Raw genomic sequence first — 24513 nt, forward strand, 5'->3', positions numbered from 1 at the left:
GTTGCCACGCCAGGGCAGGGGCCAACAGGAGGGGCGAAGCAGAGGGTGCTGCTGTGGGGAGCAGAGGGGCAAAACAGCTGGGTGCAAATCAAGGGGGCGAGAGGGGCCAGGTAAACGCTGGCAGCTGAGGTGTACGGACGGCTGCTGAGCCGTGAGAGTGCCGAGCAGACCCTGAGAGCGGCCGTGGGAGTGGTGCGGGGCACCGGCAGCGCGGGTCCCACGGGCTGTGTGTTCCCCCCCTTCCCCGCTGCAGATCTACCTGTCGTGGAAGAGCGGCCCCGGCGAGGTGAAGCACTGGAAGGACATGATCGCCCGCCCGCGGCAGGCGGTGGCACAGTGGCACCAGCTGAAGGCCTAAGCGCCGGCGCCTCAGCACTGCCCGGCCCCACGGAGCTCCCGGCACGGCCGGAGGGAGCCCGGAGGCGCCCAGGACGGCAGTGACACGGCGCTGGGGGATGCAGTGCAAGAAGGAGCAATGCCCCCCCATCCCCGTCCCCGCCGCGCCGGACTTCTCCAAGTGCTTCCAGCCTCCGGCTCCCCACCCTTCCCCGGAGCCCCTCTGCCCCCGCGGTCCCCCCCTGCATGAGAGGGGACACATCCCTGCCCCCGTCCCGCTCCATAAAACCCTGCCAAGCCGCCGGCATCATCTCAGCGGGGCAGCTGGAGCCCGCATCCTGCCCCCGGGGGGGATGGCGGCAGCAGGTGCCCCCCCCCCACCCTGCGTCCCCCCCTTCCCCCCCTGGCAGGGCTCTGAAGCCATGGCCCGTGGTGCATTAGCCAAAGCGGGCTCCTTTAGTTATTTCCCTCGGTTGGGTTTGTTGCTTTACTTCTCCCTTTGGGCTCAGGGAGAGCGTGACCGCGGCAGCCCTGTCCTTGCCCAGCCAGGGCCGGCTCCCAGAGCCTCCCCTGCCCGTGGGGCACTGTGCTGGGCGCCCAGCGCTGGGGGCTCTTGGAGGAAGGGGACGGCTCAAGCCCCACCGCCCATGTCCCATCCTCGCCCCCACGCTGCCAGTCCCCAGGCTGGGCACCCCTCCTGGTGGGTCACCCCCCCCCCCAGTGCCCCCCCGTGTGGACTGGTGGGGTCAGCGGTGACTGCCTGCCATGGGCATGGGGTCCTCCTGACCCTCATGCGGGGGGGCTGGCTGGTGGTGGAGCAGGTCCAGCAGGCCCCCAGCAGCACTGGATGTGGCACGTGCCCGGACCCATCCTCATCAGCAGCGGGCGGCATTGCTGCCTTTTGGTTTCCCCTGTGATGGTCCATTGCACCACCGGCACTAGGCCAGCAGGGTATTGCTGACAGAGGCTGCGGATGCTGGCCAGCGCCAGCATCCCCACGGGGCCTCGGCAGGGTGGGCACAGCTGGGCACCCCTTAGCGCCCGGCCTCGAGGGTGGAGGCATGGCAGACAAGGGTGCTACGGCCTCAGCAGCAATCTCAGGTAGGGCCCCGCGGTGGCCATGGGCACCTCTGCCCAGCTGCCTGGAGTAAGCCCCAAGCTGGCCGCATCCCCGAGGGAGCCAAGCCCTCACTGGCTGGGGCTCCCCCATCACTAGTCTTCCTGGGGGCCTCACCAGCAGCAGTGAGCACCCTGCTGCACCGGCTCCCTGCCCACCCACCGAAGCACTGGTGTGCCATACTATGCCATGCATGCCATGCCATGCACTGCGTGCCATGCCGTGCCGTGCCATGCCACCAGTCGCAGGGCATCCTGCAGCCTGGAGCAAGCCATGGGCGCCCGAGCCGGGCCGCAATTCCTGGGGCTGGGGAAGCCCCCCAGGCGCCGCGAGGACCACCGCTTTCGGGCAGTGTGCTGGGCAGGCCATGTACAGTCATGAGCCCGTTTCTTTTCTTTCTTTCTTTCTTTCTTTTTTTTTTTTAGAGCATAACAGTCTTCTTTTATCTTGTCGATGTCGTCCCTGTGGTCCGGTGTTTTCTAGCCCACGTATGGGCACCTAGCGCTCTTTGTGACAGGCACGTTTTTACAAGCATCACAATCGCTCTCTTCGGGGCTAAGGGACCCTCCAGCCGCTGCCGCGCTGTTCCCCCCCCCCCCCCCCCAGCCCTGGGAGCAGCTGGGCAGGGTTCATTTATCACTGGTGGGGAGATGCTGCACCAGATCCCCCCACATCCATCCCAAAAAAGTGGCAATGGAGCAGCCATTTTGGAGTCCCGTCCATGCCCTCACCAGGGCAGGGCGACGGCGCCTTTTCCCTATGCCTCCTGCCCCTCTTTAGACAGTTTCGGACAACCTGGAGAGAAGTAATAATACCGCTACTACAGTAATAATAACGCTTTTAGGGACACTGGTATTTTTAGCATATTCTCTCTTTTTTTTAACCAAAAAGAAGAGATTTCTGACACCAGGGCAGGGGCCGGCAGCCAGGCAGGAGTCAGTGCCAGGCTCATGCACCAAACTGCAGTGCTGCAGCGCATCCCGCCAGCCGGAGCCAGCCTGGCCCCCCGCACTCACCGGGGCCCCCGCTGTGGTGCCCTGTACCTCTGGGAAGCGTTTCTTTTCTACAGCCAGCTTCCCAGGAGCTGTGTGTTCATTTTTAACCTCTAGAGATCTTAGCCGTATCTTGTTCAGGTATCGCTCTTCTTCATGTGATGGTAACATCCAACTGGTGTACAAAACACGGGAAAAACAGGAAAAAACAACAACAACAACAAAAGAAAAAAGACAAAACCCCGGGCTGAACGGTGGACGGCGGCTGGCCGGAGCGAGGGGTCGGCTGCCACCTTGTTTCTGCTGGGTTTGCTTACACAACGTGGCAGATGCAGCGGCCTGACATATTTTATAATAATTAAAAAAAAAAAAAAAAGAGAAAGCCGCCACGCTCACATGGCACTTGTGAGACGCTGGAGGGCAGAGGGCAAGCCTAGCATGTCACCGGCCTGGACACTGCAGAGGTGGGGGGGGGGTTTCTTTGCAGAATCCAATTTTTGGGGAGCGGGGCCCCTCGTTTTCTGGAGGCAGCCCCTGCTCTCAGTAATAAAGGACAGTCAGCATCTCCTGGTGTGCCTCGTCTGTGCCTTGGGGCCTGGCCGCTGGGGCCCCGATCGTCATGACCACAGCAGGGGCTGGCCAGGGTGGGGAGGTGGGTCTCAGTGTCACCTGCAGGAGGCTGAGCACCCCCCCCCAGCACCAAGCATCCCCCAACACCGAGCATCCCCTAGCACTGAGCATCCCCCCAGCACCAAGCACCCCCCAGCCCTGAGCACCCCCCAGCACTGAGCACCCCCAGCACCAAGCACCCCCTGGCACAGAGCACCCCCCAGCACCAAGCACCCCCCCCAGCACCAAGCACCCCCCCCAGCACTGTGCACCCCCCAGCACCGAGCAGGGATCTACATGCCTGGAGGGGGGAGGGGGGGGAATCATGCTCAGCGTTAAGTGGGTGAAGCAGAGCCCAGGGCCAGGCACTGGGAGGAAGGGCCCTTGGGAAGGTGCAGGCCAAGGAAGCGCTGGTCCTGGGCACCATGGGGCGCTGAGCAGGGCTTGGGGTCCCCCAGCCCTGCAGGATGATGTCCTGCATGGTGGCAGGCACATCCAGCCTTCTCCAGCCTCGGGGGACACAAGGGGGTGCAGTGGCCATGCTGGAGGGGCAGAAGCTCAGTGATGCTTCCTGGCTGCCCTCCCTCCCTGCAAGTTCAGCCAACAGGTGTACCGAGAAGCCCAGCCTCAGCAATTCTCATATCGAGTGCTGCATTCAAATTAAATCTGGCCACGAATCACAGCTGTCGGGCCCGAAGCAGCGGCTCCACGGCAGGGCAGAGGCTGGGGCCGCGTCCCAGGGCCAGCGCTTTGCCGGAGAGCACCTGCTTGCAGCCAGCATCGCTGCAAGAAGAGGGGGCATGCAGGCTGGCCGTGAAATCCGGGTCACTGGCACGGATGGCGGAGGCTCAGGTTGCACTAGTAAATAATTCAGTGAGCATAGGTCTTTAATAAGTAAAAGAAACTCCAAACGTGGGGAGCAGAGTGAAACCCTGCGGAGGGGGCAAACTGTGGGTAGCGTCCTCCTCTGGCTCCGGGTCCCCCGTCCCGTCTGGTGTGACCGTTACACTCGAGCCTGTTTGCATCTCTGAATGCAGAGGAGAAAAGTATCGTGCCGGCTTTTGCAGCAATCCCGTTGCATCAAGCACCAGTCCCCGCAGCCCATCCCTTCCTGTTTGCCGCCAGCAGGAGCAGATGGGGATAGCAGCATGCTCCCAGCTGCGGCGAAGACACAAACCGTTGCCCGCGGGGCTCCGCGAGCAGGTAGAGATATATATAGCGAGACACACGCATGGATGATGCACTGCGCACACCCCTTGCTGGCTGCTGCCAGCACCCCCGACATGCCTGCACGCGGCAGGAACCTGTACCGTCTGCCCTGACCGCAGCAGGCAGCGGCCAGCCCCAGCCCTGCCGCCACGAGGCCATTTCCTCACCATCCTGCTTTCCATTGCGAGGATTCAGTGCACGCCTCACTCAAGGAGGGGGACGGCGAGGCTGTGGGCAAGCCCTTCCTAGGCTCGGGGCCGGCCAGCACACACACACCGGGCTGTCCATCGGCGCTTCTGCAGCCTGGGAGCTGCAAGGAGCAGCTCGGGGGCGATTTCTCTCCAAGTCCGGTGACGCGATGGGGGCACGAGAAAAGGTTTTATCCTCAAACCTGGCTGCTCTTCAGGCCCTGGGTTCAAGCGGAAACAAATGCGGATGGCTCTGCTTTTCCCTGACTCACCCTGCAGCCTGGAGCAGAGGTCCCTCACGGAGGCTGGGCACCTCCAGGCCGGCCTCCGGACCGTTTCGTGGCCCCGCAGCCCCTCTGAGCGGGCCCGGCCGGCAGCTCACGGGCCCCGCAGGGAGCCGGGGGCCGGTGGGGCCTCAGCAGCCTCCACCTCCTCCTCCTCCTCTGGCAGGCTCTGGCAGCGGGCCTCCATGAGCTCATGGGCGCCGTCGCCCACGAGGCGGACGGTGGGGCCGGTGTGGGGCGGCGCGCGGGCCGGGTTGCGGTCATAGCAGAGCAGGCGCAGTCCGCGCAGCGGGGTCAGGTCGGGGAAGCGGGCGATGCGGTTGCGGTCGAGGTCGAGCACACGGAGCTGGGCCATGCACAGCAGGGCCGCCGGGAAGGCCTCGAAGCGGTTGCCGTAGAGCCAGAGCCCACGCAGGCCGGCCATGCGGGGCAGGGCAGCGGGCAGGCGAGCCAGGCGGTTGTCGCCCAGCTGCAGGCTCCGCAGGCCGGGCAGGTGCAGCAGGGCGCGGGGGAAGCGGGCCACGATGTTGCCCTCCAGCCAGAGGCTGCGCAGGCTCTGCAGCTCGGCAAAGGCGGCCGGCAGCCCCTGCAGCCCGTTGCGGCCCAGGTAGAGGTGGACCAGGCGGGGCAGGCGGCACAGTGCCTCGGGCACCTCCAGCAGCTCGTTGCCGTCCAGCGCCAGGGTGCGGAGGTGGCGCAGGGCCGCCAGCTCGGCCGGCACCTCGCGCAGCCCCGCACCGCTGATGTAGAGCTTCTGCAGGCCGCGCAGGGCGCACACGGCCGCCGGCACCCGCCGCAGCGCCCGCCCGCTCAGCTCCAGGCACTGCTCGCCGCCGCTCAGCTGCTCCGCCGCCCCCGACGGCAGCCGCTCCGCCCGCCCCGCCGACCCGCCGCTGCCCATGCTCGGCGCCCGCCGCCGCCGCAGCCGCCGCCGCCCGTCGCCACGGCAACCCGCCACGCCGCGCCGCCGCCAATGGCCGCGCGGCTCGCCGCGCCGGGGGCGGGGCTTCCCGCCCGGCCGTGGCCCGCCCCGCCGCCGCAGCCGCCGCTGGGCGGCCTCGCCCCGCCCCCCGCGGCGGGGACACGCCCCCTGCTCCGGCAGGTAGCCCTGCCCCCCGGTCCCGGCGCTGCGGTGGGGGCGGCCCGGCACAGGCCCAGGCCCGCTGCACACCCCGACAAGTGCACGCAGATGCACACGTACGCTGCACGCCTGCACGCGTGTGCATAGGCCCGCTGCATGCCCAGACGTGTGCACCCATGTGCACACATACACTGCATGCCCGCACACGCATGCACAGGAGTACTGCACATCAACAGGTGCGCACATATGCACATGCATGATGCATGTCCACACACACTTGCACAGGCCTGCTGCATGCCCAGACATGTGTGCACATATGCACATGTGTGCACACCCATGCTGTGCACCTGCACACATGTGCAGAGGCCAACTGCACACCCAGATGTGCACATATGTGCATAAGCATGCTGCACACCTGCACATGCATGCACTGGCCCACTGCATGCCCAGACAGGTGTGTACACATGCGCACGTGTGCATACACAAGCTGCACGCCCAAACACGCATGGACAGGCCTGCTGCACACCCAGATGGGTGCACATGTGTGCAAAGGCATGCTGCATGCCCGCACACATGTGCACAGACCCACTGCATGCCCAGACAGGTGCACACACATGCTGCACACCCACACACACATGCAGAGGCCCACTGCACACCCAGACAGGTGCACACATGTACACATACATGCTGTGCACCCGCACACATGTGCGCAGGCCCACTGCACACCCAGACATATGCACACGTGTGCGCACACAGGCTGCACGCTCACCCACACGTGCACAGGCCCACCACACACCCAGACATGTGCACATGTGTGCATACGCATGCTGCATGCCTGCAAACACACGTGCAAGTGTGCTGCACACCCAGATGTGTGCACACATGTGCACAAGTACACTGCACACCCACACACACAGTCCCACTGCACACCCACGTGTGCACACATGCACATGCACTGCCCAGACGTTTGCACATGTGTGTACACACACAGAGCACACCCTCACATGTATGCACACGGCTGCTGCACACCCAAACGTGTGCACGCATGGGCACACACCTGCATGCAGCACACCTGCACACACGTGCACAGGCCTGCTGCACACGCTAACATGTGCACGCATGGGCACACACCTGCACGCTGCACACGCCTGCTGCATGCCCAGATGTGCACACACACCCTGCACACACACCCACATGCCTGCCCACCGTTGGATGCCAGACAGACACTCCAGCACACACCATGCAGGGCAGACCGTGTCCCATGCCCCAGCTTCAAGTTTGCTCTGCCCTGCAGGACACGCAGCTGCCTGGGGCTTTCCTTCCTCCTCCTCCTCTGCACCCAGCCTGGCACTGCAGCCCTAGCTGGTTTTTCCCTGCTGCAAACAAGCTGTGTCATCCAAAAGCCAGCGCCGCCAAGCCGGGCTTGTGCAGCCCTCCAGTGGCTGGCACCCAAACAGCACCCACCGGAAGCACTGGCCGAATGGCACCCACCGGTGGCCCCCTCCCACTGGCACTCGCCAGCGTGTCTGGGGCCCCAGTGCAGCACGCGAACCGCTCCACAGAGGAACGTGCAGGCTGGGACAGTGACGTGGCAACCAGCGACGGGTGGCACCAGGCTCGTCAGAGAGAGACTGTCTCCACAGCCCGGGTCTGCCAGCCCAGCTGGGGCAGCCCGCGAAAGCCTCAGGCGTCCACAGAGCGAGCCGCCAATGCCACACCGTGTGGCCAGTGCAGAACCAAGGACGCTGCCTCCACGGCCAAGTGGGCAGAGGCCCCGTGCGCCGGCCTGGGACGCCAGGAAAGCTTGCGAGGAGGTAGCGGTGACACCTCCGGCTGGGCCAGCACTGCCAGGCAACGCTTTGTGCGAAAGCCGCTCACTCCAGCGGGAGTGGGAACTGCCCAGCGTCTCAGTGGCAGGGGGGCAGCGGGAGACCCATGATCTGGGGCCAGTTGCTGTCCCTGTTCACCACAGTGCACAGCTCTGCCTGACATGGCTGCGTGGTGACGTTTTTGACAGCACGGGCTGGGCACACACTCCCCTTCCTCCCCAGCAAAGGCCACTGCACGCAGCTCCAGCTGCCACAGGAGAAGTTGGGGGAGCGGAAGAGGCCAACACTGACAGCAGGCCAGGAGCTGCCACCTTCCCCAAGGACATGCCATGGGCTCAAAACCAGCAGCTCCAGCTGACAGCTCACCTGAGGAACAGTGAACTCCAGCTCCCTGCTGAGGCAGGGCTGTGCAGCAGGGACGCATGTCAGTACTCCTGCCCTCCTGCTGCTGCTCACCCAGCAAGGGTCTGCTGGGTTGTCTTGCCAGCACAGGTTTTGCCCTGCCTCACTTCCAACCACCTCCCCGAGGCCACTAGAGGAGGGTTTAGAAGGAACATCTCCGGGACTGTAACTGTCACAGCCAGCAGTGAGCTGGCATCTGCCAGAGCAAACTCGTGGGTTGCTGCTGCCTCCTCTGGGTGCCACCAAAGAGCAGACACCTCCCCACACAACAGAGCAGGATGGGAGCAGCCTGGCTGGGGCTAGCAGCCGTAGCTTTATTTGCTGTGCCCTGAGAGTCCGAGAGAGCAGCCACTGTCAGAGGAGAAGGGCGATGGGAGGGCAGCAGCACTGAGGTGGCCACAGGTACCCCCGTGGCCCTGCACAGCTCCAAGAGATGAGGAGGGAGAAGGCAGCCCTCCCATCAGCGCGGGGACTCAAAGAGATACTCCAGGTCTGGCTGCTGCAGCCTCTGCTCCCTGTTCTTGTTCTTGGCAAACTCCCGCAGCATGGCCATGACGTCGTTCTCAAACACAGCTGGCGTGGGTTTCGCTTCTGCAGTAAAAAGGGGGCAGCATGACAGTGGTGGCCCTACCCTCTCCCAAAGCACTCGGCGCAACACCAGCCACGCCAAGCCCAGCTTCCTGCACCCCAGAGCGATCCCAGCCTCGTCTGTCGCCCTAAGCGTCAAATCAGGGTAGGAGACTGCAGTCAGAGCCAGCAGGGCAATGGGCGGCTGCACAGTACCTGTTGCCCAGTAGTAAATGTCCCAGTCGTTGCTGGGCTCATTGATGAGCCGGTCATAGAGGTTCAGCTGCCGTTCGCTCATGCGGTTCAGGTTCTCCTTCGCAAACAGGCTGGAGGAGAGAAGATAAACAAACACGAGCGAGCACGACTGGAGGAGAAGCCGGGCCAGCATACTGCTCCCGATGCTGCCTGGTGCCCAGCTCTCCAAATGCTGCAAGAAGACACAGAGAAGCTGGGTCCGAGGTGACCTGCCTTCTGCCTTAAGTCCCAGCCTGCTCTCTGGCCATTAACCACTACTTTAGTCCTTCAGTCCGAGAGGCCCTAGCCTCGCTGAACTGGCTAACGAGCTTCATTAAACATTTACCAACCCCTGCTGGAGCCTGCTGCTTCCAGCCATACTCACTTTCTGTGAGGTCCTGAGCTCAAAGAGGTACCTCCAGCCTGGGAGAGCACGGGAAACAATTCCCTGCATCACCGCCTTCAGTCTCACACTGCTGCTTTGGTACTCACCACCCAGGAGCCGAGCCACTCCCCTCCCCAGCATCATTCATACATCCCAGATCCAGCACACCTCCTTCCCAAAGGATTCGACTTGGCCTTCCACTAGGAGGAGCATCCTTTAGACCTCTCCTGCCTCACGCTGCCTCTAGCTCTGTCCCATCCTGCCCTGCAGCAGCACTAATCACTGCACCGCAGACCTGTACAAATGACGCTCTCACAGCAGTTTACCTAACAGCTCACAGGCAGATTCTCAGATATTTGCCTGCCATCCCCTCAGCAACCTTACATCTTGTTAGCTTTCAGATTATGGCTGTGCACTAGTGCAATGCCAGCAGCTCTTCCCTGTTAATTAAAAAGCTGTGACTTCTTTAGGGAGCAACCTCTTGGCCAGCCTTTCTCACCTCCTCCCCAACCTCTCTGGTGTGGCTAGTGTTGATACTGTCTCTCCTGCAAACAGCGCTCCATCCCAGTCCACCCCCATGTGCAGGGGACAAATGAATACCGCCAGGACGCAGCAACCTGGGCGTCCTGGCACCAGGGAGGCAGATGAAGCTGCAGGAGGCTTGCTGAAAAGCTGAGAGGGAACGCGGCTCAGGGCACCCATGCCACAGCTTGAGCAGGAGGATGAGCACCCCGCACCTCACCTGAGCAGGATGCAGTTCTCCAGCATGCCCCTCTTCCTGCTCTCGTACAGCAGTCGGGCTCGCTTGGTCTCCAGTGGCTCATTTGGGCGCTCCTGCCAGGGTGGCAAGGGGATCTCCAGGACATCTTTCCCCGAGTCCGCGGGGGAGTCTCCACGATAGCTGCGCTGCACGGACACGTGCCCCAAAATGGGCCGGCACAGCGCCCATCTGGACAGCAAGCAGAGCTGCTGCAGGGGGCATGCACAGCACGAGCGTCACGCGCAGCAGACTTCAGGCCTGCCTGTCCCAATGCAGTGGGGCCAGGTAGACCCCCTGGCCCAGATACAGCCCCCCCAGCCCAGAAACGACCTCCCCCGGCCCAGACACGACCTCCCCCGGCCCAGACACGGCCCCCCCCGGCCCAGACACGGCCCCGCAGGCCCTGCCACCACCCCCCCCCCAGGCGCGGCCCCGCAGCCCCAGGACCCTCCCCGATCCCTCTGGCTCCATCCCTCTTCCAGGCCCTCGGCTGTCCCCCGGCCCCTCCGCCGTCACCCTGGCCAACGCCATCGCTCTCGGCGCTCCGTTTAGCCGTCCCGCTGCTTACGGCACCCCGCGGAGCCGCTCTGCGAAGCGGGGCAGCCTGGCTCTATGGCCCGGCGGGGCGCGCCGCCGCGGGCCGCGGGGCGGGGCGGGCCGGAAGGGGCGGGGCGGAGGCCGGAAGGGGCGCGGCGCGGCGGCGGCGGCGGTGAGCGCGGGCGGTGCGCGCGCTGGGGCCTGCTCGCCAGGCGGGGCCGTGCGCGGTAACGGTCGGGGCGGGGCTGGGCCGCGCCGTGGCCGGGGGGTGCCCGGCCGCCGCCACCAGGGACGGGACGGGACGGGACGGGACGGGAGCGGGGGGGGCGCGACCGGCCGCTTCCTCCCCTCCCCCTGCCCCGGGCCGGCCGTTGGGGGAGGGGCGGTGCGGGGGGCTGGGCCACGCCGGGGGGGCGGTAGTGCTGTCCGGGGGCAGCGGTTTGGGAGTTGTCCCCGGCGGGTGCTTCGAGGGGAGGGGTGGGTCACTGCCCGCCTCGACCGGGCTGGTCTGGGGGTGGGGGGCAGTAGTGCCCCTCTCGGGCGGTGCTGCCCCTGGGGAGGGGTCTAGAGCGGGGTTTTGGGGGGATTATTGGGGATTTGGGGGGAGGGGGCTGGTGTGCTGGTTGTCCCTGGGATTATAACGGAAGGGTTAGGGTGAGATGGCCCCCAGGGGACTAATATGGGCTGGAGGCGGGGGTCCTGCCGCCCTCAGGGTGGGGGAAGCAGGGCAACGTTGCCCCCAGGGCTTGCTCTCGGTTTGGGGGATTGGGGTGATACTGGCCCTAGGGACTGGATCTCGTCCAGGGGGTGGGGGTGAGGTGCCCCTCCGGGGGTGACCCATAGCAGAGGGGTGTGCTGTCCCTTTGCACAGGCTTTCCTAGGAGAAGGGGAGTTGGGTTGGCCCTGGGCACAGCGCGGCTGCTGCCTGCTGGGAGGAGAAGGCCAAAACCACATTGGGAGAGGTGAGGGGGTGAGGGGACCCGGGGGGGCGGAGGGGGTCCCGAGCACTAAGGTGATCACCCTCCCCTCCGTTGCCCTGCTGCAGTGCACCTTTGGTCTTCCTGCTTCGCCCCGGTCCCATCCCGGGTTCTCAGTCCTGTCTCTGGAAATATGTCCGAGGGAGTCGATCTGATTGATATCTACGCCGACGAAGAGTTCAATCAGGTGAGCAGAGCGCCAGGCTGGGGTGCTGCCCCTTGCCGAGGCCATTGTGGCAGCAGGCAGGAGGCCACGGGAGCAGCTCACCCTTTTGCGAGGAAGAGCGCGTTAACCAGAGTTGGCCAACTCACCGGCAAGGTGCTAAAGCGGTTAGTGTTAGCATACCTGTCAGCTGGTGCGTGCTCATGGGGCAGAGGTAGAAGATGTGGCTTGTGTGCAAGGAATACAGTGGGACAGCACCGAAGAGTCCTTCTGGGAAACCAAGGACTGGGACTGTCATTAAATCATGGCAGCTGTGACTTAGAGCCATGAAAAAAATGTGTTTGGATAGATTTTGCAGGGGATTCAATGTGTGGATGGTTACAGAATATTCAGGTAGTTGGGAGGGTTGAGAGGGAGGCAGGATTTCCACCAGAATACTTGCTGAGGCATTGATGACTGGGGATCGAAGTGGATGGTTGTGACCTGCTCTGGTTGGAGAGACAAGACATCCAAACTGGAAGAGAGCTGCACCAAGTAACTGTGAAAGGACTGTGTAGCAAGGGGCTCTCAAAGCACCGAACCCTTCAGGCCCGCAGATGCACGTGCCAGGTAGCGAGCTCTCTGGGAAGGTGCTGCATGGAGACCTGCATGGTAACTTGCTGTGGTCAGAGAAGCGCCAGTTCCAGGTCATCTACCTCAAGTGCCAGGGGCCTAGACTGTCAAGGACTCGCCAAAAGAAATGGTGGAGAATGTGTGTGCACAGCTTCTAGAGAAGCAGATTTTAGAGTTCAGGGATCTGGACAGCTGAGGAGAGCGGGTGTGAATGCACATCTTGGAAGATTAAAAACTGTCATGGAAAAAACATGGAAAAAAGTTGGTCCTCACTAGATGGCAAGCTGCAGGAAATGGAAGCAAAGCACAAGGAAGAAGGAATTGCTGGTTGGTTAGAGCTCCCAGAGGGCTGAAGAGGAATCGAGGGCAATAAATCCTTGGTTCTGAAAAGGTGGGAGGTTATCAAGTGAGGATATGCCATAAGTTCAACCTTCAGGGAAGAGTGAAACATCAGAAAAGCATGTTAATTGCCTCAGAGATGAGGGGATATAAGATGCTTTCACCTGTCTAGGAAGAAGCAGGAGTTCTCCACTGAAAGCAATTGCCTTAGAGAAGGGCAGAGTCAAAGCTGGTCCTAACAGTGCCAAAATAATGGAAATCTCACTGTAAAGGTGAGTTGCAAAACACCTGTGTGGTGTTTGTGCTGCCTATAGCAGCCAGGCTGCCCTGCGGAGATATCCTCAAACTCTGAAATACTTCTCCCTTCAGACCTGGATTATTCTGAAAAACTCCTAGACATCAGATTCCTCATGTGTTACACAATCTAATACTATAATGGGACCAGACTGAACTGGTTTGTGTTAGAAATGGTCTTAAGTTGCATATTTCCTTGTAAATAACTTTTAACAGTCAGAATCAGGAAAATATACCTGGACTTGGGAGGCAGAAGGTAAAGTTGAATAAGTGAAGGAATAAAGATGGAAGGTCTAGAAAAAGAAAACATATGCAAGTTGCTAGGCTGGAATTTAGAAATACGTGAAATGGAAAATAACTAGCAACCATCATTTACGACAGTTACCTTAAATGCCAAAGGAAAACAGTGAAAGAGCTAAAGGAAAATAAATATCTTTGTCTACAGAAGGAGAAATGTGGCATCGGCAGGTGTGAGTTTGAAAGTCCTTGAATGTCTTGTAGAGCAACCAATGAATAACTAATAGGTGGGAGGGTTTAAAAGGAAAAGCGTGCTGTCATACCTCCGACTTTCTGCTTAGATGGTCAAGTGCTGCCTGTCCTGCCTGTGCGTTCAGGCTGGCTTGGCAGAGAAGGCTCATGTGCTGGAAGGCCTGAAGAAGGAAGAGTGGTAAGAGCAGTGGATTGACTTGAGGGGCAAATGTCTGCTTGGAAGCTGAGAAGGTCTTTGATGGGTCTGGTATGGTCTTGGTCAAGTCTTGGAAACCTTCGCGGAGTAAAGAAGTTGAGCAGTGTTGAGAGGAAGGACAGAGCAGCAGGCAGAGCAAGCTTGACTGTGTACAACACAGCAGGAAATAGCGTGGAAAGATTTAACAGGTGAATTTGAGGGACAGGACACAGAAGATCTTTGATGCAGCCAAGTAGATAGAGGGCTATTAAAGCTGGAAGTGGTTATCAAGGCTCATCAACTCCAGCATCTAGCACGCTTCAGGCTGTAGGGCATCATGTGCGGTGGCAGGAAGAAACCTGGAGAGTTACCTGTGTGCACTGGGGGGTGGTAGAGCCAGGAGTCCTATAAGCTGCAGCACATGGGATCAAGGTGCTGTGAGAAGACACCACTTCTGCCTTGCGGTTCCTGTGGCACACCAGAAGTTCAAGTGTGGTCCCGAATTCCATAGCACACATAATAATTAAAGCTGAAAATGCACGGTTAATCAGTGTGCACCTTGCCAAGCGCTGAATGAGGGTTCAGAGTGAGTGATGTGTTCACCAAGTTGGGGTTTGAACTTCAGGGAAGATGTTAGCTTAGCAGGTAAATAGGTAATGCAGAGAGCATCTTGTTAGCATGCATTTCAAGTGATGGTCTGCAAATCCTGTGCTACATGAGATGATGGGCAGAGACCAGCAAAATGAACTGTGAGTACTTCTACATCATCTTGAGGTGCTGGTTTTTAAAGCAGAGTGTCAAAAATGAACAGAGCCAGGAGGATCTCTGAAAACTTCTAAGCTGAAACAGCAGCTAAGTAGCATAATTGAAGGCTTCCAAATGCTTTCTGTTCTAGCCCCTTATTTTTCTTCTCCTCAAGTTTTTGAAACTTACCTTTCAGGCTGAAATTTTCCAGTCTTGGGCCTTGTCCAAAGGCAATTGGTGGGGGTAGGAGTGTGGGAGGCAGATTAAGCAAACAGTTGAGCTGTTTTGAGAATGAGTACAAAAATACTTCTCCCTGTTGAAATTCTTGTAACCTTTTATCAGCTCCACAGCTGAAATAGCTGATTGCCAAAAGTTAAAATGTGACTTGGAAATGGCTGTTGCTGTCAAGAAGGGGCTTGAGGATGTCTAGGGAAAAATAATTTCCTTTAACGTTTCTGTGACCCTTTGAAAGTTGTGTGCTGAGCACCGTTTCTCTTCTCTCCCACGAGCTCATGAAGTGGCATGTTGCATGTGTGTAATTCCCCGACCCTCGGACCATAGGGGATTTAACTACATCAGGCTATCTCTAATAGAAGATGTCATCTGCACTGCCTTGAAAGTCTTGAACATAGAGTGGATGTGTTGTCCTTGTGTATCAGCTGCAAATTTCTAAAGGCCCTACTGAAAAGGGTGTTTTCTGCAAAGCACCTGCTGGGTGGAGGGATATCCAGCTGGCTGATGTGATTCTGAAGGACAGGCAAAAAGGCTTCCCTGGGAGCTGTGGGGACGCGGGTGCTTTCAGAAGGCTCTGGCGAAGCTCTTCTGTGTTGCCTCAATTGCGGTGGGCCAACTGGGGAGTGTGCCTAGCTGGGTGATGTTCTTCATCCAGAATTACACAGCCCTGGTGTTTCCGTGGCCCACCGCTGAAGACCTGGGTCATTTAGGTTCCCCAGCTCACTGGGGCAGGGTCTCTGTTCTTTGTACTGCGTCGGGTCCGTGCCTCGCTCCCGTGGGACAAATACTAACATAGTAATTCATCGTATGAAATAATACTCCGTGTATGTTGAATTTGTGTAAGCAATTAGTATGAAAATACATAGTAAACACAGCACTCGTTGTATGCTCCAGATTAAATATAGCCTAGAATAGGAGTGGGAATTGGAAGGCAGATCTAGGACACTTGAGTTTGCAGCTAAGAAACTGCCTTGTTGACTGGTTCATTTTGTGAAAGACTGCACTGCTGAGGAGAGTAAAGAGTATGTGTATAAATGTGTGTGTAAAGACATTGTATATAGCTCTTGCCCTGAAGAGAGCTCAGTTGGCCTAAAAAGGAAGGGGATTGTGATCACACTGAAAATAAATGAGGCTATGCTGGTGTTTCTGAGGTGGCAGGAAAGCTTGACTGGTAGAATTTGAGGATGGATGCCTAACTCCCAGGTTGGCCTTGTGAAGTATATGCCTACCAAGGAGTGAAAAGTTCATATAGGGCATTTGACCTGCAGAGGTGTTTTCTGCTATTGAACTTTTGCCCTTGCTCATTTATAAAAGGTAAGCTTTTTCTTGGTTGCCTCTTAGAGGAGCAAGTTGAGTCTTGCCCTGTTGCTCAGAAAAGCTCAAATCCTGGTGTGCAAGTCCTCCATTCACTCAGGGTGTGTGTGGCATGTGGTGGAGCTAAACAGAGGAGGAGGGGATGGAATAGAGCAAAATGTTTGCAGCTGAAGTTGGAGGGAGAAAAATCAAGCAAGGTCTTTGAAAGTCAGCACAGATTGCCAGTGAGGCAAAGCCACTGTGAGGCTTTGTATTTTGGAGTATTTCTCTCTTTTCTACCTTCTTACATGTAAAAATATTCCAAGGTTATGTCAAGCATCGCAAAGCAGAGCCCATCACTACTTCTTTGGGCTGATCCTGCTTCCCTCATTGCTGGGGCAAGGAGACTTTGATCCCGTTGTTTTGGGACTTGTGTTAATACTTGGCCAGTTGGAGAACAATGCAGCTGGACTTGGATGGAGAGAGAGCATGAGAGGGCAGCTAACTCAGCACAAATGCAAATGAAAGGGATTTCCACGTCAGCTGGGAGGAAGAGCAAACGCTATAGTAGATGCTACAAGTGAGGGGTTGTCATAAGCCTGGGGCACTGTGTGTTTTTGCAGGGCAGTGGAGCAGCAGAGAAAAGCAGTTCAGTGCTGAGTGGCATTTACTGGGCCAGAGAGGAAGTGGATGGAGTTGCCTCTGAAATAACAAAGTGCTGATAGAGAATGCGCTGTCAAAAAAATGGCAGTGTGCAGAGGAGGACCGGGTGTGGTGGGGAGCGGGGACAAGGCTCTGGACAGGAGGAATTGGCTTGTGAAAGATAAAAGGAGTCAGATTTGTTTGCTGTAGCTTCATTCATAGCAGTGATTTACAACCTTCTGCTAACTATAAGTAGACCTGAGAGAAATGTCCTAAAGGAGTCCTGAAAGGAGGAACTGGGCTATTCTGAATGTAGGCCTGATATGCTGAGGCTTTTACAAGGAAGGTGTTTGTGGTCCCGTGAAGTGCTCACCCCTTTGATTTAAACGGGGATGGGAACAAGCCCAGGAGCACCTCAGCTGAGGAATGGATGAAAATATGTCACCACCAAAGCTTTGCCGGCTGGATGGATGGGGACTCACACACACAGAATTGGGACAACTGGTTTGCCAGTTTGCACCTTATAAAGGGGCGACTTCCTAACCTAACATACAAATAATCTGTTGCCCCTGAGGCTGAAGGGCAGCCTGCAGCAAAACAGCATTTGAAATTATTTTTTAAGTGTTTCCCATGGTGTTTGGTGTAAAATGCAAGTTAACTGTTGCTGCTGTGTCAAGGCTCCCTGTGAGTCCCAGTTGGGACATATGGCTGGAGCGACCCTGCCCTCCTGCCTTTCCCGTGTCCTAAGCTGCTGCTGCAGCATCTCTCCGCGGGAACATCTCGGCCCAGTGCACTTCGGGAGATGAACTTTCAGGGTGTTGAGCACCGTGTGCTGAGCCGCCCTGTTGGCCTCAGTGAGTCCAGCCAAATTCCCTTCTGCCTTTGGAGGTGGTTCTTGCCGTTTCATATGGATTCATAAGGGGACTGTTCTTCCCTTCCTGTCCGAAGGTGTAGTCCTGTCCCCTGCACATGTCCTGTGCTCACAGGAACAAACCAGCATTTCTGCCTCTGCAGAGGCCCCGAGGCTGGGCAGGTGAATTCTGCCCCCTGCCTTGGTGGTGGCCCTGGGCATGGCTGGAGCCTTCTGGATGTGCAGCCCCAGGAGTGGGCAGAGTGTTGCATTCTGCAGGGTGTGCAGTGCCCTGGGGTGTGTTGGAGGAGTTCAGCAGAGCAGGACGGGGTGTACCTCTGGAGCCCCTAATGTGCTGTTAACAGCCCAGTGATCCCTTTCTGAGTGGCAGTTTCACCCGCGGGATCTCCCTTTCACGGAGACACTGATGGTCTCTTCCCTCCCAGGACTCTGAGTTCAGTAATGCTGACCAGATGGACCTGTACGATGACGTGCTAGCAGCCAGCTCACAGCCCACTGAAAGCCGCACCAGCAGCTCAGAGGCGCCTCCAGAGATCCGCCAGGAGCCATCCCCCAAGCCCAACAATAAATCTCCTGCCATCCTGTATACTTACAGCGGACTGCGCAACAAGAGGGCTGCCGTCTACGTGGGCAGCTTCTCGTGGGTGAGTGGGCTCGCGGCTTGGCAATCCTCTGCTGCCTGTCCATGCTTTCCTGCAGAGGGTGTCTTCAGAGCACCTCCATGGGCAGTTCAGGTCTCCTGTGGTGTGTACAGAGATGAGATTGCTCCAGAGAAACTCCTGTTCTCTTGATGGGCTGCAGGGCTCCTTGGAGGCTCTGTCCACGCTGACCCAGTGCCCTGAGCTGGGTCATGAGCTGGGCTTGACCTTGCAATCCTAAGGGAAAAGGAATTCGGAGCCCTGCGAGGCTTCAGATTGAGTCTGGGACAAGTGGCCTGTGGCTCTCATCTGATCACGCAGGGCTCTAGTGTCTCCCTTGCACTGGCTGCTGCCCCAGCCTGGCTTTCCCTCAGCGTCTCCACTGGGGGTGCGTGGGTGAGTCCCTTTCTCTGCCCTGAGCTGGTGATCCTGTTTGCGGATATGGGGACAATCCTGGGAAAGTTCTGTCTTGTGCTGTGGACAGAGACCTCTCATAGCTAAGGCTGGGGTCTGCTTCAGACTCCAGGCTGATTTCAATGTCCCTGTAGTGGCTTTGTGGCCCCTGAGAGTGCCCGCGCTCAAGTCCACTTCCCTAGCCCTCCGGAGGGCTGAGACTGGCCCCAGCTGGAGGGTTAGCTGGAGGGGTGCCAAGGCCCTGTGAAGGGCTGTGTGAGCTGACATTGGCCTCTCCCTGTTCCCCTCAGTGGACGACTGACCAGCAGCTGATCCAGACCATCCGCTCAGTGGGTGTCTACGATGTAGTGGAGCTGAAATTTGCAGAGAACCGAGCCAATGGCCAGTCCAAAGGGTGAGAGCTAAGGGGAACGTGGAGGAAATGGAGAGCCAGGCCCTCATAGCCATGTTCAGTGTTTTGGGTGATGGCCTGGGTGAGTGAGGAGGCAGGCAGTGCTTTTCCTGACTGGTGCGGTGATGCACAGCCTATCCAGAGGTGGGATGGTGAAGCAGAGACTCCCAAAGGGTTTGTGCAAACAACGCAAGTGCCTGGCAAGTGAGAGGGGAACTGACGGGAGACATGTAAATGCAAGGCTGGGTTCAGCTGCCAGGAAAGACAGCAGGAGGTGGTGCTGATGCTCCCTGCCAGTGGGGCACAGCGAGGATGGACAGAGACTTCAGGGTTTGATAAGGGATCACGTGGGTGGGTGAATTGCTCAAAGCCTGCTGTTGCCTGCTCACTACTGGGATTTTTTGCAGGTATGCAGAGGTGGTGGTCGCCTCTGAGAACTCAGTTCACAAGCTCCTGGAGCTGCTTCCCGGCAAAGTCCTCAATGGGGAGAAGGTGGAGGTGAGACTGGCAACACGGCAGAACCTGTCACAGTTTGAGGCACAGGCTCGCAAACGTAAGTGATGCGAAGGCATGCCATGGGTGGGGAGGGACCTCCGCGTTGTGTGGCCAGCTCCCATGGGCCCTGGAGATCCCCAGCAGAGCTATCAGGCCGAACCCACTGAGAGCTTGGGGTGGGGGAACACTGTCAGGAGACTCTGTGGGTTATTTCCTATTGCTGCTGAGTCTGATTAGATCCTGACCCAAGTCTTTATGATCCCCTTTTAGGTGCTCACACACTGCGAAGATCCCTCGTAGCCTCCTCCTCCTCCTCTCCAAACTGAATGGGCTTAAGCTCTTCAGCCTATCAACATAGCTAAGACCCTCCATATCTATTAGTAGCTCTTCTCTGGATCTCCTCCAGAATTTGTCCATCCCTGCGGAGGTAAGGTGCCCAACACTGGACACAGTATTCCAGCTGGGGCCTGGCCGTGGGCTTTCTACAATGGCAATAGGTGGTCCTTGCCTCACTCCGCAGCGATGTGACGCTCCAGCCCCATGCTGGGGGGCTCTGTGGAGCTGGAGAGACTGTCTTGTGAGGAACGTGTATGAGGAGGTCTTGGCCAGCTGTGGTCATTGTAGATCCCGTGGCCCATTTCACTAAAGGAAAGTCTTTCTCTCTAAATGCCCTGGCCAAGTTTCAGGGGGGTAGCTGTCCTTCACATCCTCCTTTCAGCTCCAGCTAGGCACCGAGTCCTCCAGTGCGTGCATTGATCTGCTGCTTAGCAGCGTTGTGTGCTGTAAGACCCTGTCCCAGCCTGTCCTTGCCGTTGCTGTGTTTCAGTGGAGTGGGAGATGTTCCCCCTTTCCTGCCCCTCGCCCCACAGGATGCAGGGAAGCCAAGGTTTGGTCTGCCCGGAGGAGCCTTGCCTCTGGCACAGTTGTGCTCATGTGAACCCCTGCTGCAGACTCAGCAGCCTTGTCTGCCTGGTGGGAGCACAGGTGCCTGAACGTGTGTTGATGCTCTGCTTGATGGCTGTCCCTGCGCTCTGCCCTGCACATGCCAGGACAGGCCTGATCAGAGAGGCAAGGCCTAGCAGGGAGCCGCCAGCTCTCCCGAGGGGCTCAGGCAGGGGAAGTGCCCTCCCTTGTACCTCTCCTGGCTCACCCTCTTTGGACATAGCGGGGGGCTTCTGTCAGTCTCTTTGAGTGCAGATGTGCACCGAGTTTTCCTTCCTCTAGAAGCTCTAGCACTGTAGGCACTTGGGTTCTGTCCCCTTGTGCTCCTTCATGCTCAGGCCTTTTTGAACCCACTCCTGTGAGCAGATTGTGGGCGCTCTGGGTCGTTTGATGTCTTCTGGGACTCAGACTTAGGGCCACAAGATCTGGTGACCTCTCCACTGGGATCTCTCGCCACTTCTTGTGGCTTTTGGCTTCTGTCTGTGTAACTCACTCTGCAACTACTGCAGAGTCCTGGCCAAGAGCATCCCTGGGACGCTGCGCAGGCAACCATATCTTGCTGGAGAGTGCAGTACCCTCTTTGAGGCATGTGGAAGTGGAGGCTACGTTTGGCTGGCTGGATCTTTCTCTGGGCACCTTGAGCTCTGCTGAGATCGGACCTAATGCGTGTGGGCTGTGGGAGAGGATGGCCCAGTGTGCCATTCGCTGTGGGTGGGGAGGAAGAGGAGGTCTCCAAGGCCTGCAGACCCTCCTCCGTCTGCCTTGGCACTCATGGCTCTTTCTTTCTCCTGTGCTGCTTGCAGGTGTGCCGCCGAGGGCCCACTCCCGGGACTCTGTGGACTCGGTGGATGGCCGCGCCACACCAACGGAGAATGCCCTGCCACCCACGCGCGTGGAGAAACCCCCGTCTGTCCTGCCTTTCTTCAACCGCCCCCCAGCTGCCCTGCCCCTCATGGGGCTGCCCCCGCCACCAATGCCGCCCCCTCCACCCCTCTCCTCTGGCTTTGGCGTCCCCCCGCCTCCGCCTGGCATCCACTATCAGCATCTCATGCCCCCACCACCTCGATTGCCCCCCCACTTGGCCGTGCCCCCTCCAGGGGCTGTCCCCCCTGCCTTGCACCTCAACCCTGCCTTCTTCCCCCCACCCAATGCAGCCCTGGGTCCTCCACCAGATACCTACAGCAAGGCCATGGCCCCCTACAACCACAGCAGGTGAGCTGGGGGTGGAGGAAAGCCATGTTGCTGCCTGGGAGCAGCTGGGGGGCACTGGGTACCTGGGTGCCGGTGGGGGGAGGGCTGTGCTGCCCCCCACGCTGACCACCATGTGTGCCGTGTTTTGTGCAGCCGAGAGCTTGGCCCACCACCTCCCCCCGTGAGCGAAGTGGAGTTTGAGGAGATCATGAACAGGAACCGGGCAATTTCCAGCAGTGCCATTTCTAAGGCAGTGTCTGGAGCCAGTGCAGGTACCGGCCATTGCTTCCCTCATGCCCTCTGCGCTCCCTTCCCAGCTAATCTGCATCCCTCGAACCTTCGTTTTCTCCCCAGGTGATTACAGCGACGCCATCGAGACCCTCCTCACGGCCATCGCCGTTATCAAGCAGTCCCGTGTTGCGAACGACGAGCGGTGCCGCGTCCTTCTCTCTTCCCTCAAAGACTGTCTGCATGGGATCGAAGCCAAGTCTTACAGCACAGGCGCCAGCAGCAGCTCCTCTAGGTACCATGTCTTCAGGCAACTAGCGGGGCCAGGGCAGGGCTCTGGGGCTCAGAGCCATTTGGAGATGGCTGAATTGTACCTTGGCTTGGAGCTTTGGTCTTGGTCTCTCCTCTGATAGAGGATGGGTGGAGGGCACGGTTCACCTGGCAGCCCTGTCTCCTCCATCCCTGGGTTGTGAGGGGGGCGGGCAGCGAGATCCTCCCTGGAGGGGGCTGAAAGCACTCCTTTTGTTCTCCAGGAAAAGACACCGGTCTCGGGAGCGCTCTCCCAGCCGGTCCCGTGAGAGCAGCCGGCGGCACCGGGACCTGCTCCACAGCGAGGATCGGCACGAGGACTATTTCCAGGAGCGGAACCGGGAGCACGATCGACACCGGGACAGGGACAGAGAGCGGGACCGGCACCACTGAGACAGGTGAGCTGGCGCTGGGGTGCTGACCCACCTGTGCCATGCACCCCGGCTGCACCTCTGGGGCAAACACTGGCCACCTCGGGCTATTGGTTTCGTGCCCTACATGTTGGCTTCCCTTCCCCATGGACCAGCTGCGGAGTGATAGGGAGGTGTGGGATCTCTAGGGTTCCCCTGCCTGGCTGTACTGAATTAACAGGAAGGGTACCAGAGGGGCAGGGTGATGGGGAAAGGCTTTGCCTCTGGCTGGGCATGGCAGCGCAGGGCCCGGGGCTGCCTGGTGCTGCTCTGACTGTTCCTCTCCTCTGTCCCCACAGGAGTTTGGCAGTAAGTGGTTTTTAATGGACTCGTATCTCTTCACCTCAACCAGGACTACACAACTGAGGCCGCTCCACCCCGCCCCCTTCCCTGCCACCCCCAGCTCTCTCTGGGTGCCCAAGGAAAGCCATGCTGTGCCCCGATGGGACTCCCGCTGACACCTCGTGGCCTTGGGGCCTGAGCCCTTGCCCGCACACACTGCTACTTCTGCTTCCTGGGGAGAGGCTGGAAGCCGTGGAGCCAGGGAATGCCGGGCTGCTGGGCCCAGCCACCACTCCACTCCATGGATACTCGGACCCAAAGAGAAATGGTGCTTTTTTTCCATGGAGGGAGGTTTGTGAGCCCTTTCCTCCCTATTGCCCTGGGGTGGCTGGAAGGGGATGGATCCTGCTGTACGTGTGCAGCGCGGGGGCCTGGGGGCGCGCAGCTCCTGTCCTGATGTCTGGGCTAGGCTCGCTGGAAGCAGTATCGGGTCTTCTGCTGTGCGCCATCTTCTCACATTGCTAGGGTAAACTGCTGTCTTCATTGCCCCAGCAGTCCCTGTGTGAGCCGCTCCAGCCCGTAGGATGCCGTTCCATGCTCGTGCTTTCCCTTCTCCATAGGAGAGAGCATGCAGCTGATGCCCTCTGCCCCTCTGCTCCCTGTCGCCTTCCTCTTCACCCTCTCCAGTCTGCCTGGCTGCTCCGGGCAGCGTGCCTGGAGAATCCCATCCCAGATGGGGGCTGGAGCTGGGCCGGGGGCTACCATCTCCCTCTTTGCCCTTCCTCCTCCCCTGCCGGCTCGCAGGCGCTGGCTCACACAGCCGTGGCTCTGGCTCCTGGGTGCCCAGCAGATGCCTCCCTGCAGTGCCTTCCTTGTTTTAGAGGAAGCAATGGAGGCAGAGCCCTGACAAGCTGGTAGCGGGGCAGGCTAGAGCTGCCTGCCTGCCTTCCTGCCTGGCTGGCCTCAGGGGGCTGTGTCCCCCTCCTGGGTGGCGGTGGGTGCTGGCTGGTACCCGTGATGGTTCCTTTCCCAGCTCTGTCCCTGCCTTCCCTGCTGCCCTTTGGTAACCAGGGGAAGGAGAGCTCCACCCCGATGCAGTACAGCTGCTCTGTACATGATGACACCCTGGCTCTGCCTGATGGTCGTGAGCTGGGCCAGAGGTGGCAGGGAGCCACGTTCCCCTTGACGGGGGCATTTTGGGGCCTGACGGTGCTTGAGGGGTCTGTGCTGGGCAGAGGGCAGAGAAGCAGAGCTGCACTTCTGAGCTAGGGCAGGAGCCTCTGCAGCACTGCGGTGCTTGGGCCACAGAGTGGTGCAACCCCAGCATGCAGTGCTTGCACCAGGGTCAGTTCTCACTGGCAGGGGCTGCACACCGGGCTCCAGGACTGAGGGCTTTGGAGGAGGGTCTAAGAGGGTGGGGGCGAGCCAAGGATACAGGGTGACTTCCAGGGCAGGGCTGCTGGCTGTGTGGCATCTCCCCTCTGAACTGTGGCTGGACGTGAAGAAACCTGGCTCTGGAGGTCTTTTTAGAGAGAAATCACCAAAAAAAAAAAAAAAAAAAAGTACCATGAGGTGCCAGCTAAGAGGGTGAGTGCCAGGGAGCACATGGCAGAAGAGTTGTTTTTTACTTAATTACACAAATTTTTAGTTTCTTTCTGACTAGTGGGGAAAAGTGCAGAGCAAACCCTGATTAACCACCCAGCGAGGTGCTGCCCCTCCTGCTCGCAGTGACTAGATTTGTTTGTCTTTCTGATAGGTTGGAAATTGTGTAATAAACTTGATGACATTGTCAATCTTTTATATGGCATGTATGGCTCTTCTCTTGGGTTTCCTTTGTAACAAGTTCTTCT

General features: G+C 59.0%; 4 protein-coding genes across 10 annotated transcripts in view; 2 read left to right on the forward strand and 2 right to left on the reverse strand.

The window, feature by feature from the left end:
- SYT7 (synaptotagmin 7) overlaps positions 1–3010 on the forward strand; it is a 36915-nt gene extending 33905 nt beyond the window's left edge. For both annotated transcript variants that reach the window (XM_064513384.1, XM_064513387.1), the window contains one exon: positions 254–3010. In XM_064513384.1, the coding sequence (XP_064369454.1) occupies positions 254–358 (105 nt within the window). In that variant the 3' untranslated portion in view covers positions 359–3010. The remainder of the gene's footprint in view (positions 1–253) is intronic.
- Positions 3011–3783: 773 nt separating this feature from the next.
- LRRC10B (leucine rich repeat containing 10B) lies at positions 3784–5636 on the reverse strand. Its single transcript, XM_026109265.2, has one exon. The coding sequence runs from the start codon at positions 5634–5636 to the stop codon at positions 4830–4832; it is 807 nt and encodes a 268-aa protein (XP_025965050.2). The 3' UTR covers positions 3784–4829.
- A 2705-nt stretch (positions 5637–8341) lies between these two features.
- On the reverse strand, positions 8342–10648 carry SDHAF2 (succinate dehydrogenase complex assembly factor 2). Of its 2 annotated transcripts, none has more exons than XM_026109236.2 (4): positions 10510–10648; positions 9976–10202; positions 8831–8940; positions 8342–8638 (listed from the first exon to the last, which is right to left on the reverse strand). In XM_026109236.2, the coding sequence occupies exons 1-4, from the start codon at positions 10522–10524 to the stop codon at positions 8508–8510; spliced, it is 483 nt and encodes a 160-aa protein (XP_025965021.2). In that variant the 5' UTR covers positions 10525–10648; the 3' UTR covers positions 8342–8507. The 2 variants fall into 2 exon arrangements, with proteins under 2 accessions (XP_025965021.2, XP_025965022.2); XM_026109237.2 differs by having other exon boundaries at positions 9976–10199; positions 10510–10646.
- CPSF7 (cleavage and polyadenylation specific factor 7) lies at positions 10591–24463 on the forward strand. Of its 5 annotated transcripts, none has more exons than XM_064513390.1 (11): positions 10679–10702; positions 11402–11492; positions 11576–11694; positions 17789–18007; positions 18706–18809; positions 19214–19359; positions 21047–21455; positions 21588–21706; positions 21789–21957; positions 22196–22369; positions 22681–24463. In XM_064513390.1, exons 3-10 carry the CDS (start codon positions 11641–11643, stop codon positions 22362–22364), a joined length of 1389 nt encoding a protein of 462 aa, XP_064369460.1. In that variant the 5' UTR covers positions 10679–10702; positions 11402–11492; positions 11576–11640; the 3' UTR covers positions 22365–22369; positions 22681–24463. The 5 variants fall into 5 exon arrangements, with proteins under 5 accessions (XP_025965020.2, XP_025965019.1, XP_064369460.1 ...); XM_064513388.1 differs by having other exon boundaries at positions 10696–10757; XM_026109235.2 differs by lacking the exon at positions 11402–11492 and having other exon boundaries at positions 10591–10702.
- Positions 24464–24513: the final 50 nt, after the last annotated feature.

The sequence above is a fragment of the Dromaius novaehollandiae genome, chromosome 5 (assembly GCF_036370855.1).
Source record: "Dromaius novaehollandiae isolate bDroNov1 chromosome 5, bDroNov1.hap1, whole genome shotgun sequence".
NCBI classification, from domain to species: Eukaryota; Metazoa; Chordata; class Aves; order Casuariiformes; family Dromaiidae; genus Dromaius; species Dromaius novaehollandiae.